We start from the raw sequence: 18,881 nt of genomic DNA on the forward strand, positions 1-18,881 counted from the left end.
TTTCATAAGGTTTGCAGCTGGCATATATAAGATAAACTCATGCATTCCCCCTGCCCGCTTTGACTACAGTAGATCATCTGAAATGCAGGTTCACATTATTTAAGCTGCAGGGATTTTGTTATGCCTTAACACTCGGTGTCAACCTTTCATCTGAGCTGAATACACTTCACAATTGCCCCTTTCTTCTTCAGATGTTCTGTAATAAAATCCTGATAGAAGATGCCATGTAAGCTTTCGATCCTCCTGGAAGAACAGTGGGAGGAAAGACAGAGCATTAGTAGTCTCTCTTTTCTGGGGTATTGAGAAGGGTGTCCTGAAATGCTTGCATAACTTTTATATTAGCTGCTCAATCCGCTCGTTTTTCAGTGACACTCAGTATCAGGTTGAGAGGCATTCTTCACCTTTTTGGCATGAGACTTGGGCCAAATTCTTTTCATCAGATCTGACTGATTGCAATTTTCTAGTCGGAAGAGGTCAGACGCACAAACAGAGAAATCCAGTATTCCTACTATGCTGGACCAGGGATAGTTTGCTGCTACTCCAGCAGTGTGGCTGCAACATCCAACGTGTGCTCAGTCATGGAGCGAAGCAGAAAAAACTCACAAGTAGAAAGCATGAAAAACAGTGCAAAAATTACTGATGGATCCACAGCACCCCTGGAAATACTGTACAACTATTATGCGCCAAGCTGGGACCGTACTGGTCACAATGCCCAAATGCTGCATTTATACAGAGGGAGCCATAAAACCCACGCTGCAGACATCACAAGAGTAGGGAAATGCAGAGTTAGGGACTCTGCTCTTATCTGAGGCTAAACCTTGGCAGGAGGAAGAAAGGAATAAAGAAGCATTTTGCTTTTCTTTTCCCAGCTGCTGCAGCAGTTTTAAGGACAAATATGAGCACATTAATTCCTTGCTAATATTTTCCTGCTTTTGAACATAGAGCAGGTGATTATACATAATATTCAACAGGCAGTATTTCTGTTTGGTGTATGTTCTTAGTATTTATCCTAGTCTTCCCTAACCCAGTGCCCTCTGGGTGTTGCTGGACTACAACTCCCATCAAGCCTGACCATCAGTCATACTGACTGGGGCGGTTAGGAGTTGAGGCCCAAATATCTGGAATTGTGACCCAGAACATCTGGAGGGCACTAAACTGGGGAAGCCTGCCTTATTCTATTGTAAATGCGCACACGCGAGCGGACGCGCACACACTTAAAATCTCAGTGTGCAGGTGATCTTTTTTTAAAACTGAATTGTGTGTGTTTATTTTGCTTGTAGGAGCTACAATAATAGTTCCGGTCGAGGCTGCTGCTGCTCCTGAAACAGAACAGCCAGCAAACCCAGAGACAGCACCGCCAGACTCCTCTCAGCGAAGGGGCTACCAGGAATATGCCATTCAGCAAACCCCTTACGAGCAACCGATGAAATCAAGCAGGTAACTTCCATTTTCAAAGCAAGTTCTGTTTCACTCCTTGCAGAAACACTGCATAACCTTAAAGCGACCGAAGGGAACCAACCAGCTGAAGCCAGGCTTCCAGAAAGATGATCCTGGAGGGTATAGAAATTTAATTAACACATAAATATTGTCGATTTCATTACACAGTGTAAGTATGCTTTTTTAATAAATGCATCCAGTGGAATTTGCTGCTTGCCTCGTATTGGTCACGGGGTCCACGAGGCATAGTTTTTCAGGTGATTAGCATGACTTAAGATTGTATGAGGACAGTATCTGGTGATGTAGCCCAACAGGTAGGGAACAAGGAAGAAATGGGAGGGAGGGAGGGAGCATGAGGCCAGAGGGGGAGTACAGGGCGCAAGTCAGTTGCAGGGTGCTTGGGCCAGATCCACCTGACCCAGGAAGGTTCATATGGGACTTCTGGCCAATCAGAATGGGGAGCCAATCAAGGGGGCAAAAACATCCCCAAGTGCAGCCCCTTCCTCAGGTTTCTGTGTTGTCTATGTCATGTGTGAGGACCTAGATCCATCTGGTGGACCAGATCCCTATTTTCCCTACCCCCACATAGACCCAAGTCTGTCAGGTAGGCTGGGCCACCAACCTGTCAATCACCTGATGTCATGATGACATCAAACGAGCCATTTTTGCCCACACACTTTGAAATCAGCCTGTGCAGGCAAAGGTCCTGACAGCCAGCTGCTGGTTCTGTGCATGAGACTTTGCAGGTGCTACTGATCGGCAGACCTCTTGTCATTCCAGCTGTGTCTTTACCTGCCTCACACTTGACAAGACAGGTGGGCATGGCTTGGTCAGAACAGCCTCATTGGCCAAATGGGGAGACCTGGCAAGTCAAATTAGAGCTGGATGTTCCCCACTTCTGGTCTATGAGTATCTCTTCCATGTCAGGACCCTCTAAATCCCCATATTCTAAGATATAATTATGACAGAGTGCTTGGTATTTATTGTATTTTTGCTCTTTCCTCCCTTTCTTCTCTTCTTTTTGGTATTTTTTTCTTATCTCTCTTCTTTAGATTAGTTTGGTTTTTCTTGCATTTCATTCTGAAAACATCAAATAAAAATTGATTAATAAAATACAATAAATTCCCACAATCTAATTGGCAGAGAGATTTGTTGAGAAATGTGCCCCCTCCTCTCCACTGGTGACATGGGGCTGTCCAGAACTGAGCACGCACTTTTAAGATACAGATTCTAGGGTTCTCAAGAGTTTGTTTAATACCCCCAGGTTAGAAAATAAATAAACGTTGAGGTCAACCTGAAAGTGGCTGTCAGCCCTCTTGTTGGCTAGCTAGTTACTGAACAGCAGCAAAAGGCATTTCTATCAACTTATTCCTTGGAATTGGCAAAGTACCAGGGTGAGGGATTAAGTAAAACTGGGAGAAAAGTTGTCTCCTCCCCTTTCTGACCAACAGGACGCATGGAAGGGCAGAGATGGGAAAAGCAAGTCACCCACTCAGCCCCAACCAACCTGGTCTTGAAAGTTGGCCGACGTTTGCATGCCTGCCTTAGCGGCGTAAGCGATTTGTGTCTCAATCCCGTTTCTCTTTAGGTTGGGCGCAACCCAGCTGAAGATCTTCACCTGCGAATACTGCAACAAGGTGTTCAAGTTCAAGCACTCCCTCCAGGCCCACCTGAGGATCCACACCAACGAGAAGCCTTACAAGTGCTCGTTCTGCAGCTACGCCAGCGCCATCAAGGCCAACCTGAACGTCCACCTGCGGAAGCACACGGGGGAGAAGTTCGGCTGCGACTACTGCCCGTTCACCTGCCTGAGCAAAGGCCACCTCAAGGTGCACGTGGAGAGGGTCCACAAGAAGATCAAGCAGCACTGCCGCTTCTGCAAGAAGAAGTACTCAGACGTCAAGAACCTGATCAAGCATATCAAGGAAGCGCACGACTTGCAAGACAAGAAAGTGAAGGACGTCTTTGACGAGCTCCGGCTGATGACCCGCGAAGGGAAGAGGCAGCTGCTGTACGACTGCCACATCTGCGAGCGCAAGTTCAAGAACGAGCTGGACCGCGACAGGCACATGGTGGTCCACGGGGACGAGAGGCCCTTCGCCTGCGAGCTGTGCGGCCACGGAGCCACCAAGTACCAAGCGCTCGAGCTTCACGTCCGAAAGCACCCATTCGTCTACGTCTGCAGCGAGTGTTCGAAGAAGTTCGTCAGCTCCATCAGGCTCCGCTCGCACATCAAGGAAGCGCATCGGGACTTGCAGGAGGCTTCCGTTTTTAACAGCTCCATCAACCAGAGCTTTTGCCTCCTGGAACCAGGAGGGGACATTCAGCAAGAAGCCCTTGGGGAGGAGTTGTCGCAGACTGCGGCTGAGCTCTCACTTTTAAACTCGAAGGAGCTGTGTATACCGAAGAAGTCGGGCGAGTCAAATGCGGCGGAGGGAAGCCAGGATGAGGACCCTGGTGGCAGTTTGGAAACTTTCCCTGCTCCTCCTGTAGAATCTGATAGCTCTCCAGTTGCAAGCGGAACAGATTCACAGTGCCAGCCTGCGGCAGAATTAGCCTCGCCAGATGCGCGCCCAATTAGCGCTTTGGATGACCTTCTACAGAAAAGTGCTCCTTCGGCTTTGGATGAAGCGAAGACCCTCCCTGGAAAGGATTTGTCTCCTGAACGTTCATTAAATTTGAAAGACGAAGTAATGCAGATTTCTGGAGATGGGAGCCCCAGTATAAACCAGAACGAGCAAGTTCTGCAGTGTGCTCCTGTCCCTGAAGAAAAGGGCCAAACCCTCTGTCTAGGCGCTCAGGAAGCTGACAAGTCAGCTGCTGAAAAGGCAGACTCCTCCACGCCAATGTCCCACCCAGAATCCAACACCGCCATCAGCGAGAATTCAGATTCTTGCACATTGCCTTCAGAGAATCGGACCGGAGTTGCGGCCTTTATGCAGATTTTGGATAGTTTGCAAAAACGGCAGATGAATACCGCCTTGTGTGAGAAAATCAGGAAAGTCTACGGAGACTGGGAGTGTGAATACTGTGGTGAGGAGTATGCAGAGTCTGGGGGGGTGGGGGAATAAAATATACAAGGGAATCCAGGCTTATGTACTTCCTGGCTTACGTAGTTTTGTGGAAAGCTTTGGTGGGGTTGTTGTTTTTTTACTTCCTGCTGAGAAAAACAAAACAAAAACCAAGTTCGCTTCTGTGTTAATAGATCAATAGTTGTGTGCACTCTGGAGGTGCAATGGGGCAGACTGTTCTCTTCCAGCAAGAGGGGCTATGTGCCAGGTGTAATAGCGGGGAAAGAGGCAGGCAGCAGAACTAGTGAGAGCAGTGAAGCTAAAAAGAGGTTTGACAAGCTAGAAAAGAGGAGCTGGAACAGGTCAGAGCAGGGAGGATGAGGCAGGGCTATAAACTGCACACCTGAAAGGAGATTGCAGCACAGACAGACAATCATTTTACAGAAAGAGATATATGCAGTGGAATGGGCAAGAACCAGTCATGGTGGAAAGGGGCAGGGCAAGATTAAGAGCCAGTAAAACTATCTGAGTTTGGGGGGATTCACTGAGCACAACAGAGGAGCAGTGGATCTCAGGACCTCTCTCATATTTATTTGCCCTATGCCAGTTTAGTGGCCTTTCCAACTTAGGTCTTGACTAGCAGTAACTTATCAGGCAAAGAACTTCCCTCGCCCTGATACCTGTGCATTTTGATTTGACACCTTGGGTGTCTTCTTGTGGCGAACAGTTTAGGAAGCTGCTTAGGAAGTTGAGCCCTCAGAGAGTCTTATTGTGTACAGTGGTACCTCGGGTTACAGACGCTTCAGGTTACAGGCAGGCGCTTCAGGTTACAGACTCCGCTAACCCAGAAATAGTACCTCGGGTTAAGAACTTTGCTTCAGGATGAGAACAGAAATCGTGCAGCGGTGGCACGGCAGCAGGAGGCCCCATTAGCTAAAGTGGTGCTTCAGGTTAAGAACAGTTTCAGGTTAAGAACGGACCTCCAGAACGAATTAAGTTCTTAACCCGAGGTACCACTGTATTAAATTTATATACAGCTCTTCATCTGAAGATCTCAGGACAGTCCACAGCAGGAAAACAACCAAATAGAACCACAAAGTACACAATGAAAATAAGAACATAAGCAAGGCAAGCCAAATAATCCCCTTCCCGCAATCTTGTGGGGTCAGGTTCACGTTCCTGGACCATAGTAAGCCTCAAGAGTGTGTTATGCTCAGATCCTCCATGTAGGATTCCCATGGACATCTGGTAAGGTTCTGTGAGAACAAAGTGCTGGACTAGATGAGTCTTTGACCTGACCTTACTATGTTGAGACTTCACACATTCTCAGCACGTGTTCTTCCACTAAGCTGGATCAGCTTTATTATCCCTTCCACCCTGTCCTTCCTGTCATTCTTTGCCTGTTCATACATATCTACATAAAGGTAGATTAGGTCCAGTTGTGGCCGACTCTGGGGTTGTAGCGCTCATCTTGCTTTATTGGCCGAGGAAGCTGGTGTACAGTTTCCGGATCATGTGGCCAGCATGACTAAGCTGCTTCTGGCGAACCAGAGCAGCGCATGGAAACACTGTTTACCCTCCCGCCAGAGCAGTACCTGTTTATCTACTTGCACTTTGACGTGCTTTCGAACTGCTAGGTTGGCAGGAGCAGGGACCGAGCAACGGGAGCTCACCCCATTGTGGGGATTCGAACCGCCGACCTTCTGATCAGCAAATCCTAGGCTCTGTGGTTTAACCCACAGCGCCACCCATGTCCCACATATCTACATACTCCATCTTATCTAGCAGAGGGCCTCTTCCACCTCCTTTCCCAATTCCTGCAGCTGCAGGCTGCAGTTTGCCCTCAACTCTAACACATCTTGTGACGAGCCCACTGTGCAGCTTTTGCACACTCGCTCTTGCCTTCGTTCCTGAGGCAGCCAGACCCTGTTTCAACATCCCCTCCCACAGCCACTGCAGCAAATTTCAGTCTCCTCCTGTGCGCTTCCCTAGGCAGTACTCTAGGGTCGCCAGTTCTGCTAATAAAGTCTCCTGATTCAAATGCTTTCTGAAAATTGCTTTTCATAGGGGCCGCATCCATTAAGAGCAATTCAATTAGTGAAATACCTTTCGGAAGGATTTTTCATCAGGGATGCAATTGGCAAAGGATCGCATGTTAACTGTGCCCCGTTGAGGTTGCTCTCTTTTAGGAAATAACAATTAAATGTGTGTCACGGGCAGCGTTCTGCCTACATTAACTGGATCAAAGGGAATTTTAGCATTTTTATTAAAAGGTGAAATCGTGGGCATGAAAGAGTATTGTTTACGCAGGTCCAATGCAGGAAATCCAGCTGTATCAATCACTTTCCCCCCGCTTGTGTTAGATTCAGGCCCCTACCAAGTCAAGGAGATGGAGGCTAGATCCTGGAAGCAAGGGGAGGAAAGAGGGAATACATTGAAAAAGCTTCCCTACTCCTTTATTATCTTTATTATAGGATTCAGGTCTTATCACATGCCCTGCTTTGGCCTGTTGATATTCAAATGACTTATTTGGTTGTACAAGACATGTGTCTGATGTTACCGGGTCTTTTATTTGGCTAGAGCAGGGGTCGGCAAGGTTTATCTTGCCTGTGCCAGATCGGTCTCACGGAGATGAGCGTGCGCGCCTGTAATTTTTGGTGTCTGCACGTGTGCAGACGTGATTTCCAGTGCCGCGGAAGTGAGTCCCCGCGCTGCACCGGTTTAGCACGGCACACGAGTGGGCAGCGCAGTTCGGCAGCGGCTTGTGGGCCAGTCAAACGACCTCTGCAGGCTGCTTCCAGCCCATGGAGCTTAGGTTGCTGACCCCTGGGCTAGAGCTTGGTGGCCATGCATAAGCTACATCCCAGCTTGATGTTTCACTCACAATCCCTGGACAAGTGACATTGGCAAGTAGGAAGGGGCTATGCCAATATGTATGAAAAGAGAAATTCTCTACCTGTGGAGTAAATTATAAGAGACACAGCTTAACACAGTGCCTTTATGCAATTTAATACAGATTCTCAAACCTTTATTGGCATATGTACAAGATTCCAGTAGCGTTCAATACAAAAAACAACAACACTCATTAAAAAAAACACCAAGCCCTGCATCTAACACTTAATTTAGTGTTGTACAGCATTCACAAATTCTTATGGCATGTTGCAAAAACCTGGCTACTATCTCTAGCATATCCCCATCCTGGGTAAACATAAGGAAGGCTACCTTGTTTTCGTCTGAATTCCAGTCCCTACAAGCAACCAACTGATTAATAAACTTAGGTTGAATTACCTGATACCAGGGGCAGTACAAAAGGACATGCCTGGCTGGTAATCGAATACAGAGCCCTTCCGGATCAGGCCAAAGGCCCATCTGGTCCAGCATCCTGTTCTCACAGTGGCCGACGAGATGCCTCTGTAAATCCTTCAAACAGGACCTGAGCACAAGAACTTGCAGTTGCCAGCAGATGGTACTCAGAAGCATATTGCCTCCAACAGTGGAGCTGGAAGATAGCCATCTTGGCTAGCTGCCATCAAAAGACTTATCACCCATGAATTTTGTCCAATGCTCTTTTAAAGCCATCACAAGTTGACGGCCATCAGTTTAGCAACAGAAAGTTGCACTACGTCTGGGTTCTGGTTTCATTGTGGGCTCAAGTTCCTAACTAGCTTCTAAGTCGTTTATCATAAGCATAAACTACTATTTTACTTGATCCGAGCTAAGTAGAGGCAAAAATGATGGTGCATACTTTTTCCCGCGACATGGGCACACTTCTTCAGCCATTAGATTCACGAATTAACTTCATGGCGCACCCTGTTTCAAAGCCTCAGGATTTTGCAGCCATTCACATTTGAACCATCGGCCTCATCACAAAACACAGAAGCCTGCCCCAATTATGATTCCCGCCCCTCTCTGTTCTAAAAACCATCACTGCTACTCGAGATGGAGTCGGGATTTGAGCCTCTGCTTCTCCTAACTTCATCTAGCGTTTTGTTCATTACGCAAGGCTTGAGTGGAACACTCTTGAATGCATCTAATTTACTCTCTTTCATGCTTTGAATTGTTCTTCCTAGGCAAGTTGTTTTGGTACCAGGTGCATTACGACATGCATGTCCGCACTCACACGCGGGAGCACCTCTACTACTGCTCTCAGTGCAGCTACTCATCCATCACCAAAAACTGCCTTAAACGACACGTCATCCAGAAGCACAGTAACATTTTGCTGAAATGTCCCACAGAAGACTGTGATTATTCCACCCCAGATAAATACAAACTCCAGGCCCATCTGAAAGTGCACACGGAGTTGGTAAGTCTGAATCCTGGGCAGTTTTTGTTTTGTTTTTTTAAAGGGAGAGAGTTTCAATCCATGAAAATGACCCCATTGTTTCCCACTGTATGTTTTTTCTTTTTTCAGAACACAGGTACATTTCTGATGTTTCTCGGCTGCCTAGCTCTTTCCTGCTTATTACTGTGCTTCCTTGTTTGTGAAACAAAGCATGTGTTTCTCTGTGGTTTGCACTGTCCATGCAAAGCCCCATTTTAGGCACGAGAAAGTCTGAATTTTGACAGGGTTATTGCATGTTAAAGAGCTAAAGAATGTCCTTTGAACGTGGTATTGTATGGGCAGTGTTACGCATGTGCAACCCTTACAACGCCAATTCCCCACCAAGGTATCTATGTACTCTGAGCAATTATGTAAGGGAAACGTGTTTGCATTGGCTTGCTTCGCCAAGAAGTATGCAGAGTCTTACCAGGACGCGGGTGGCGCTGTGGGTTAAACCACAGAGCCTAGGGCTTGCCAATCAGAAGGTTGGCGGTTCGAATCCCTGCGACGGGGTGAGCTCCCATTGCTCAGTCCCTGCTCCTGCCAACCTAACAGTTCAAAAGCACAAAGTGCAAGTAGATAAATAGGTACTGCTCCGGTGGGAAGGTAAACGGCGTTTCCGTGCACTGCTCTGGTTCGCCAGAAGTGTCTTAGTCATGCTGGCCACATGACCCGGAAGCTGTACACCGGCTCCCTGGGCCAATAAAGCGAGATGAGGGCCGCAACCCCAGATTCGTCTGCGACTGAATCTAATGGTCAGGGGTCCCTTTACCCTTTACCTTTATGCAGAGCCTTAGAGACCTTAATATCAGCTAGAAGCACTGTCATGACTGTACGCCATGGCACACCGCCTTTTCGCTTTCAGATCCCTCCCTTTTGAGAGTCAAACTTATATTTTGGAGCTGGGGTGAACCCAGTTTGGGACTTTTTTATTCTGCTTTAACTGCAGGCTTTACGTTTTATGAGCTGAAACTCAAGGCCTTGGAATACAGGAGATTAGAAAGTCAACAGTTAAGCCTCATCAACTAGGGCCCTCATGATTCCACCTTCTGAGCAGCTTTGGGAATTACAATTTCAGAAGAGCAAGGGGAAATTTTCCTCAGTATTCTTTTTTCTTTGCTTCCAGGCTGTGTTTGTGCATTTTTCTTAAAAGCACGAGTTAAACGTGATACACCTTATGTTTTCAGATCTCTTTTATGCTGACAGGAGGTGGGCTGTGGGCCAATATCTCCAACAGTTAGAATTTCTTATTAGGGGGGGAAAATAGGTGAAGAACAGAATAATTCACCTCCTACTCTGACTAACTGCTGTGGTTTCAGAAGCCGCAGGATGGGTTTTCAGAAGGCAGCGAGGGACTCAAAGCCAAAGGAAGGGATCCGTCTATAAATACACACCGTCTCATTAGTATCATTTCACTTGAGCAAGAGGAAAATTTTCCCTTTAAGTTTGTTTTTCAGAGAAAACCTGTGGTTGTTTTTAAGGTCATTTTTCTTGACCTCTATTTGCAACATTTGATTTCGCACAAGGTGCTAGGCCCCCCATGAGCGTTCGTGTGCATCAGAAAGTTACCCACAGCTTGTACACGATTTAATAATCTAGCACATTGACTGAAAATAGCAGGGAAGATTTCTGCAACTGCCCCGAGGGAGAGGAGGGGGAGAAGACAGCCGCCAAACATCTGTAACTAGGAATGGAGGTTGCTGCCTTTTTCACACCAGGTTTCTCTTCTGCCTACCCTTAGGCCCTGCTGAAAAAGCAACAGTTGTGTTTATGGCAGGGTCCGTCACACATCATTTTGGCCCTGCCAAATCTAGTATCTCGTGACAGCAAGGAGATATGGTAACAGGCTTTGTCTTTAAGGCCGCAGGTTCCCCCACCCTTGTCTTAAATGAGGACACATTTTTATGGTGTGAGTTTTTTGTGACAAGTGCATTAGATGTAGCTGTTAAAGTAGTAGACCCTTGACTACAAATGCTTATGCTTCCATCAGATTGTTAAAGGACTCCTTTGTCATTTTCACCGCATTAGGCTAAGCACAGCTACTCTTCTAGGCAAGTTGTTCCTAGCCATTGTGTCAGCGGGTGCCCACCCCCCCACCCCGTAAGGAGGAAGGAAGCATTGCATGTCTCCCTCTCCTCCTCCTCCTCTTCCTCTTCTTCAATCACTCGTAGCCTAGTAAGATTGTCTTCCATAAACACGGCTTTAACAGTGAGTCCGTAAGTGACTGTGGAGGCCAATTCTGGATCCACACGTCCTTCCACAGTGGGGACATTGGTTTTCAGGCGGGAGTTGATCATGGTGTGGATTTGCCAAGCGTGCCTTCCTCTTAGCACGTTTCTCCCTTTCGTCCTGAGTTCGAGCGTCTTCAAAGCCCATGACACCTTTGATAAAGGCTGTGGTGAGAGCCAGTGTGGTGTAGTGGTTAAGAGCGGTGAACTCGTAATCTGGTGAACCGGGTTCGCTTCCCCACTCCTCCACATGCAGCTGCTGGGTGACCTTGGTCCAGTCACACTTCTCTGAAGTCTCTCAGCCCCACTCACCTCACAGAGTGTTTGTTGTGGGGGAGGAAGGGAAAGGAGAATGTTAGCCGCTTTGAGACTCCTGAAGGGGAGTGAAAGGCGGGATATCAAATCCAAACTCTTCTTCTTCTTCTTCTTCTACTCTCCAACTGAAGCACTCGCAGGCCAGTGTTTTCCCAGTTGTTGGTGTTTATACTACATTTTTTAAAGATTTGCCTTGAGAGAGTCTTTAAACCTCTTTTGTTGACCACCAGATTATGCTTTCCATTTTTAAGTTGGAATAGAGTAGTTGCTTTGGAAGACAATAACCAGGCATCCGCACAACAAGACCAGTCCAATGAAGTTGATAAGGAGGAAGGAAGCATTGCATGTGATTTCCTGCCAACCCACCTGCTTTTGGCTGTCATGAACCATCAAGCTGTGCATCCACTTTCATAAGAAGCGTGTTGCTTTCCCTTGAAACGTATATATTTATAGGCCCTGGTCCAGAGATGCTTTTTAAAGGCACCCTAGGGTTTTTTCCCTTTTGAAAGTAAATTGTTTGTACTCTATCTCTCTGGGTGGGAAATCATAGTCCAGCTGCACACCAAGACCCCAGGTGTCAGGTAACAGAAATTCTCCATGGGGTCACTATCTAACACAGTATAAGGCTCAGAATTGGAATGGGGGAAATGATAGAAGCTTTGATGGACTTGCATATTGTGCCGGGGTTACATTCCAGGGATGGCAAGTGTATGCAAAAATCCGTATAGTCAATCCATCCCCTTGAAACCGCCCCCACTTGAACGATCTTACCTTTCGGAGCCAATGTACTGAACAAGTCTTAACTCCACCCGCCTTACGGGGCTCTGGGAGGCTCTCACAAGATTTTGAAGGACTGCCTAAGTTCCTGCAAGATCTTGCCAGAGCCTGGTAAGCAAGGCAGAGAGATTTCTCAAACTTGGGTCCCCAGCTCTTGTTGGACTACAACTCCCATCATCCCTGACCACTGGTTCTGCTAGCTAGGGATGATGGGAGCTTGATTCCAGTTTGAGAAACAATGCCTTAAAAACTCTTTCCGCTTCGGGGAAAACCTGGTGCCAAAAGAGCGTTCAAGCTCTCCACCTTCTGCATGTTTAATATCAACCGCCTGAAGCTGAAATAGCAAGTTGGACAGGTGTGAATTGCAAGTCCACAGTAATGCGTTTTTTTGATTGACAGAGGGATGAAAAAGACAGCCAAGAGAATCATGTCACAGTGATTCTTGGAGTGTACCATTCAGTCTGCAGGTCGAGGCAAGGAATTAGTGTTTGGCTCATCCACCCTACTGAAAAGCTTTGTTCCCCAAAGATGACTGGCATGCCAGGGAAAATGTTCTCCCTGACATGCCAGCTTGGTGTGCTCTAGGTGGTGGCTTTGTTTGTTTTAAATGTGAAAGGGCGTTCAAGCATGATGTTACTCTGCTTGCGGTCTGGAGTGGTACAGCTCAGCAATATATGCTCTCTGCCATTCTCCTGATAGCCTGTGTTTAGCTCCAAAGTCAGCTTCTGATGGTCCATTCCTTTGCTTTGAAATTGCAATGGAAGGAGGAAGGTAGAAAATGGCTGCTTGCATGGAAAGAGGACCTGAAAGCACTTTTCAGCCTGAACCTTAAGTGGGCTATGTTTTAAAATCGGTTCCTAATTCGAATGCAAGACCTTCTGCAACTGCAGGGCAGATACAGTTTGTCTTCCAATTCTTTCATGCATTAACAGAATCCGTGACACACAGAGAAGTTTAAGTGTGCTTGTTTCACAGGGCAGGTGAAAGAGGATGTACTGTTTGAATCACTGCCACTCCCGTTCATCATTGTCCTCTCCCCGTTCACCCACCTAACCGCTGCCTCTGTTCGCCTTCCACATCCTCCTTGGCTCATCCTAGGAAAGGACAAGGGGATCTTTCTTCAGAGTTAGGCATTCTGGCCGAGGTGCCTGAGACTATGGATGGCGGCTAACAGATTGAGGTTGAATCCTGACAAGACAGAAGTACTATTTTGGGGGGACAGGAGGTGGGCAGGTGTGGAGGATGCCCTGGTCCTGAAGGACCTGGTGCGCAGCCTGGGAGTCATTTTGGACTCACATCCTTCCATGGAGATGCAGGTCAATTCTGTGTCCAGGGCAGCTGTTTATGAGCTCCATTAGGTATGCAGGCTGAGACCCTACCTGCCCACAGACTGTCTCGCCAGAGTGGTGGGTGCTCTAGTTATCTCCTGCTTGGACTACTGCAATGCGCTGTATGTGGGGCTACCTTTGAAGGTGACCCAGAAACTACAACTAATCCAGAATGCGGTAGCTAGACTGGTGACTGGGAGCGGCCACCGAGACCATATAACATTGGTCTTGAAAGACCTACACTGGCTCCCAGTACGTTTCCGAGCACAATTCAGAGTGTTGGTGTTGACTTTAAAGCCCTAAATGGCCTCGGCCCTGTATACCTGAAGGAGTGTCTCCACCCCCATCGTTCTGCCCAGACACTGAGGCCCAGCGCTGAGGGCCTTCTGGCGGTTCCCTCGCTGCGAGAAGCCAAGTTACAGGGAACCAGGCAGAGGGCCTTCTCGGTGGTGGCACCCACCCTGTGAAACACCCTCCCACCAGATGTCAAAGGAAAAAACAACTATCAGACTTTTAGGAGACATCTGAAGGCAGCTCTGTTTAGGGAAGCTTTTAATATCTGAAGGACTATTGTATTTTAATATTTTGTTGGAAGCCACCCAGAGTGATTGGGGAAACCCAGCCAGATGGGCTGGGTATAAATAATAAATGATGATGATGACGATGATGAGAGAGAGGACCTCTGTTACAACTATGGCTTTGCTGCAACACCTATAGAGGCTCTATAAACTTTTTAAAAGTTCTAAGTTGAAAAAGCATTTCCAGAAGGGTTGATGCAAATGTTCTCCAAGCCACCTTGCCTAGAATGCCTCCCTCTGAGGAAGGACTTCTTGGCCCTTTCCTAGAGCAAGGCAGGAGAAGGCAGAAATCTTTGCGAAGTGGGGTGAGCAGCTGGGGACAGTAAGAGGGGGCTGAGAGGAGGCGGCAGGTGTTGCCTGACAGTTCACTGTCCCCCAAACCTGCTGCCTGAGACAGTTGTCTCTGCTTGGCTCATGAAAGGGCCCTTCTTGTAATGTTGCACATGGAAGTGTTTTGAGAAGCAGAAAAAGGCCGCAAAACTATTATTAAAATTTGTATGCCACGCTATACCCATAGATCTCAGGGAGGTTCACAACATAAAATTACTATCTATCTATCTATCTATCTATCTATCTATCTATCTAAAAAACCCCACACATAATAAAACTCTTGTTTGCTTCCACATTACAAGAGCTCTTATTGAATTTCTGTCCCTTTCATCGTGCAAGGAGGGAAATGCAGTCAAAAGTGGGCCTAATTAATTGCCACTTTGCGACACATCCCAAGGGTGAGGTAACACATTGTGTGCAGCGCAAGGTGAAATGTGTTGGCAGAAATGTATAGAAAGCCTTGAACAAACATTTCCAGCACTCAGATTAGTTTCCAGCAGCTCAACATTAGCAGGCTTCTCCGTTTCACACTTGTAAGTAACAAAGGGAACAATATTTCGAGCCAGTGGGGAAATAATTGTGGCAACGAGCGGGGAGATGGGACTGGAAGTGCAAGAGAAGAAAACGGAGTTTTAATGGAATGTTTGACACCTCTGGGGGCTTCAGTAGCAGCTTGGATCCCTGCCAAAGTGAATAAATAGCTCTCACCGTTGTTCATTCCTGGCTATTGTGCTCTGACACCAAACAGAAGTGTATTTTTGTGTGTTCAAAGGTTTCATTTCCCCTTCTAAGTAGACAAGTACGTTCTCAAATGTACCAATAAGTGGTACATTTGGGACACCAAAGTCGGGGTCAGCGCAAGGCAGGGAACCATCCGAGGCAGGTGGTTCTGCATACACACCCTCCCCACACTTGCTTTTGCGCCAGCAATCTTTCCTCATCCACCTATGTCGTTTTGTAGAATGGGATCCTTCCTCAGAACAAGGTATTCCAGGAAAGGTGGCTCAATGTCATGGCCCTGTCAGGCGAGGAATCTCCAGAGTGAGGAATTAACTATTGTCAAAAGCACGCTTGCAAGTTATGGAAAGGCAGTTCCATCAGTCCTACTTCTCCCAGCTACTCCTAGGTGTGCACCTGATGAGGCAGTTGGCGCAGCAGGGAAGTCCTGCTACGGACCTTGACTTCTGTTTCTCCCCTAACCGAGCTGCACACAAGCAGGCGAGGACTCTGCCTCTGTGTCACCTTCTGCTCCTCCCATTTCACCCCTCTTCTGGTACTGGGAGACAATGGAGCAGAAGAGGTGGAGGCAGGAGGTGTGGAAGCCCTTGATTCTACACTAGCCAGTCCCTGACATCCAGGGGCATGCATGCACCACCAACTCGCTGTTCTTTTTGAGTTTAGTTGAAACTTTAAACTTTCAATGAACTGCTTTTAAAAGGAAGTTCTTTCCAGAAAGGCCAGAAAGCAGGAGGTTCAAGTTTCTTCCACCACCTGAGTTTGCCTAATGGAAGTGCCTGCCCTGACCAAGGCGATCAACCAACTGTTTCAGTTCTGTAAAGCAAGCAGAGGCTCATATTATGGGGTGTTCCTTTCTAGAGAGGAGAAAACATTTCCCACAAATAGAAAAGTCATGTGTCAAAGAAGTAGCCTTTCAAGGAACTGAGGTTCCTGCTTTGTGAACCTGACATCTAACATTTCCTGCAAAGTTGTGATTTTCTGTGCAGGGATAGATCCTGTGTTATACCCCCCCCCCCAAAAAAAAACAAACAAACACCTAAATGTGTTGGACAAGAATGAAGAGTTTGCTTTTTAAAGCTGGTTCCGAATTAATGCAAATTCACCAGGTGAGCATATTTGCTGATGCACAATTGCAGCTGATGGCGACTCTGCCACTGGAGTACTATAGGGGTGTAAAAGGTAAAGGTAAAGGGACCCCTGGCCATTAGGTCCAGTTGTGACCGACTCTGGGGTTGTGGCGCTCATCTTGCTTTATTGGCCAAGGGAGCTTCTTGGTCATGTGGCCAGCATGACTAAGCCGCTTCTGGTGAACCAGAGCAGCACACAGAAATGCTGTTTACCTTCCCGCTGGAGCGGTACCTATTTATCTACTTGCACTTTGACGTGCTTTCGAACTGCTAGGTTGGCAGGAGCAGGGACCGAGCAACGGGAGCTCACCCCATCGCGGGGATTCGAACCGCCGACCTTCTGATCGGCAAGTCCTAGGCTCTGTGGTTTAACCCACAGCGCCACCCGCATCCCTACTATAGGGGTGTATCTCGGCGTAAAGTTGTATAACGCCTTGTACCATGACAGACAACTATCCGAAGCCACCTTTTGTGTGATTTGGGCTTGTCGTTGTTTCTCAGTTCCTCTGCCACCTGTGCCCTAAAGGAAGTAATAAAGTTTGCCAAGTTATTTTCGTTGGCAACACTCTGCTATCAATTGTCAGCAGCTGTGGCAGTTTAAAAGTATGTTGCTTTTCTTCACGCCCTTCAGAAAGTCTTGAAAGACATTTCCGAAAGGTGAAATTCTGTAAAGCAGGCCATATTCCGCTCTCTTCCTTGCCGAGGGAGAAAGCAAGTGCCAAGAATGTGACAGGGAGTTATTGGAAAGGGACCCCACCTGAGTCCCCGAGAAGAGGTTCTGTCACCAAGTATGACAAGGTCACTCTGAGAAGCCCCTCTTCCGCGTTGGAGGCTTTCTTTGGGATTCCCTGCTTATGACCTGGGCGGGCTCTGGAAGGCAGAATCTCAGACCAAGAAATTCATAAGGGCCGGCTGGAAGAGTGACAGGGTTAACTCTGTAGGATTAGCGTAGCAACATGTTCTCCAGGCAGCGGTGGGAATATTCTGCAAAAAAACCCACCAAATGACTGATACTGCTGCTGCTAACTTTTGGCTGGGAATTCCCTGTGTGAGGTTGAGACGGGTATAGTCTAAGGATGCTGCCGTTGAGAAAAACAGCACATGAGCACATCTAAGCAAAATAGTCATTTTTGGGGGGGCGGGGCGGAGATTGAACTGTGAAAATGGTAGCATTTAAACTATTATTTCTTTTTTTAAAAAACCTGGATGCCTTTTTGTTGAGCATGCAGCCACAGAGGCAAGGAGATACTCTCCAGTGCAGGAAACAACCCTGCGGATAGGAAGGAAATTACCGTAAAATTGTGCACCCAACTCTCAAACCACAGAGCTGCTCCAGAAGGACACCATGTTTGTTGGAACAGCTAAAAAATAAATAAAAGGCCAGTTCTCATGTTGCCGCCCTCCATACCTCTTGAGGAGGCACACAAAGAAGGGCATCAGATGATGACATAGCATTTGAAATATTTTAACATAGAATTATAACCACCACCCATGTGGAGCTGTGCCACAAGCAGCCATTCAAACAGATGTGTGAATTGAGCTTTTGTTTTGCCTTAACCGCTAGAACGCTGCACTAGATGCAACAGCACAGACCACTGCTTATAGAATCCCTGTACCTCAATAGGACAAGGCTGCCTGGTGTATTGTTCTTGTTTTCCTTCTTCCTTTGGGAAACTATTCTTCTGATGGAAGCATGGAACGCCTTGGTTTAGAAGCAAATGAGGGATGAACTATCCCTGTCAATCCGAACCTCACTAGGGACTTATTCCATGATGGGGTGATCTTAACACCGCCTACCACCGAACCATTCCCAATCCACACTGCTGCAAAAACCCAATAGGGGGAATTACTTGCTGTGTATGTAATCCTGCTTTACACAGACAAGGGTTTGTGTGCAAAACACCAGCTGTGCATTGTGGAAAGAACTACAAATACAGAGACACTTTGACAATGATTGGCAGCCAGTCCAGATTTTTTTCGCTCACCCATGTTACAAGCTCAGCCATGAACCCTTTCCTTGACAGGCAATGAAGTTTAAATGATGGTAGCATCTTCTGCGTTCCCTTTGTGGACACAACTTGCATCCTGTCACTTTTCAGCGAGGCCCGCACGTTTTTGTCTCTGTGCCTCGCTTGGCATTTTGCTTTTCCAGGAAGCAGATTTTGGCATTTGCAGAAGTGCAGCAGCACGACTCTTCCAGCCTGTTAGGGTTCCCAAGGGCCCTCGCTGAGCTAACTCCATATGCTCAGAATTGAGTTAAGAGTCTCAAACTCATCAGCTTGGCTTCGGAAATATTAGCTCTGGAATTATAATATACTTCAGCTTCTGTGTATTTTATTTTCCGGTTCCTGAACCATCCGGGCCCTGTTGTGCATATATGGTCTCTCTCTCACACACACAAATAGAAAGAATAGTCTTGGGACTTGGAAGCCATTGCCATTAGCTTCCTTTTTGCTCTCTCAGATGACATTGGAATGAAATGGCCCAGAACTCAATTCCTTAGTAAAGATTTCCTGAAGAAAGCCATTTCAGTGTAGCAGGCCCGTTGTGAGGGAGCTGTCAGCCCTCTGTGACTTATCCACTTCCGAGAGACTCACAACATCAGTGCCTTAGACAAGGCAAGAATCCAAGGGTCTGCTAGATTAAGTGGTGTCAACAGCAGCACTGTTGCGCTGAGGAATGCCCAGCATG

General features: G+C 47.2%; 1 protein-coding gene and 1 long non-coding RNA gene across 3 annotated transcripts in view; one reads left to right on the forward strand and one right to left on the reverse strand.

Moving 5' to 3' along the window:
- LOC309349173 overlaps positions 1-18,881 on the reverse strand; it is a 688,744-nt gene that overhangs the window by 26,356 nt on the left and 643,507 nt on the right. The window lies entirely within an intron of this gene.
- The window catches only part of ZFAT (zinc finger and AT-hook domain containing), an 83,976-nt gene that overhangs the window by 19,570 nt on the left and 45,525 nt on the right, over positions 1-18,881 (forward strand). For both annotated transcript variants that reach the window (XM_081874002.1, XM_081874003.1), the window contains 3 exons: positions 1,281-1,437; positions 3,026-4,470; positions 8,519-8,751. In XM_081874002.1, the coding sequence (XP_081730128.1) occupies positions 1,281-1,437; positions 3,026-4,470; positions 8,519-8,751 (1,835 nt within the window). The remainder of the gene's footprint in view (positions 1-1,280; positions 1,438-3,025; positions 4,471-8,518; positions 8,752-18,881) is intronic.

Source organism: Podarcis erhardii, assembly GCF_964252035.2.
Source record: "Podarcis erhardii genome assembly, chromosome: 8".
Classification (NCBI taxonomy): domain Eukaryota; kingdom Metazoa; phylum Chordata; class Lepidosauria; order Squamata; family Lacertidae; genus Podarcis; species Podarcis erhardii.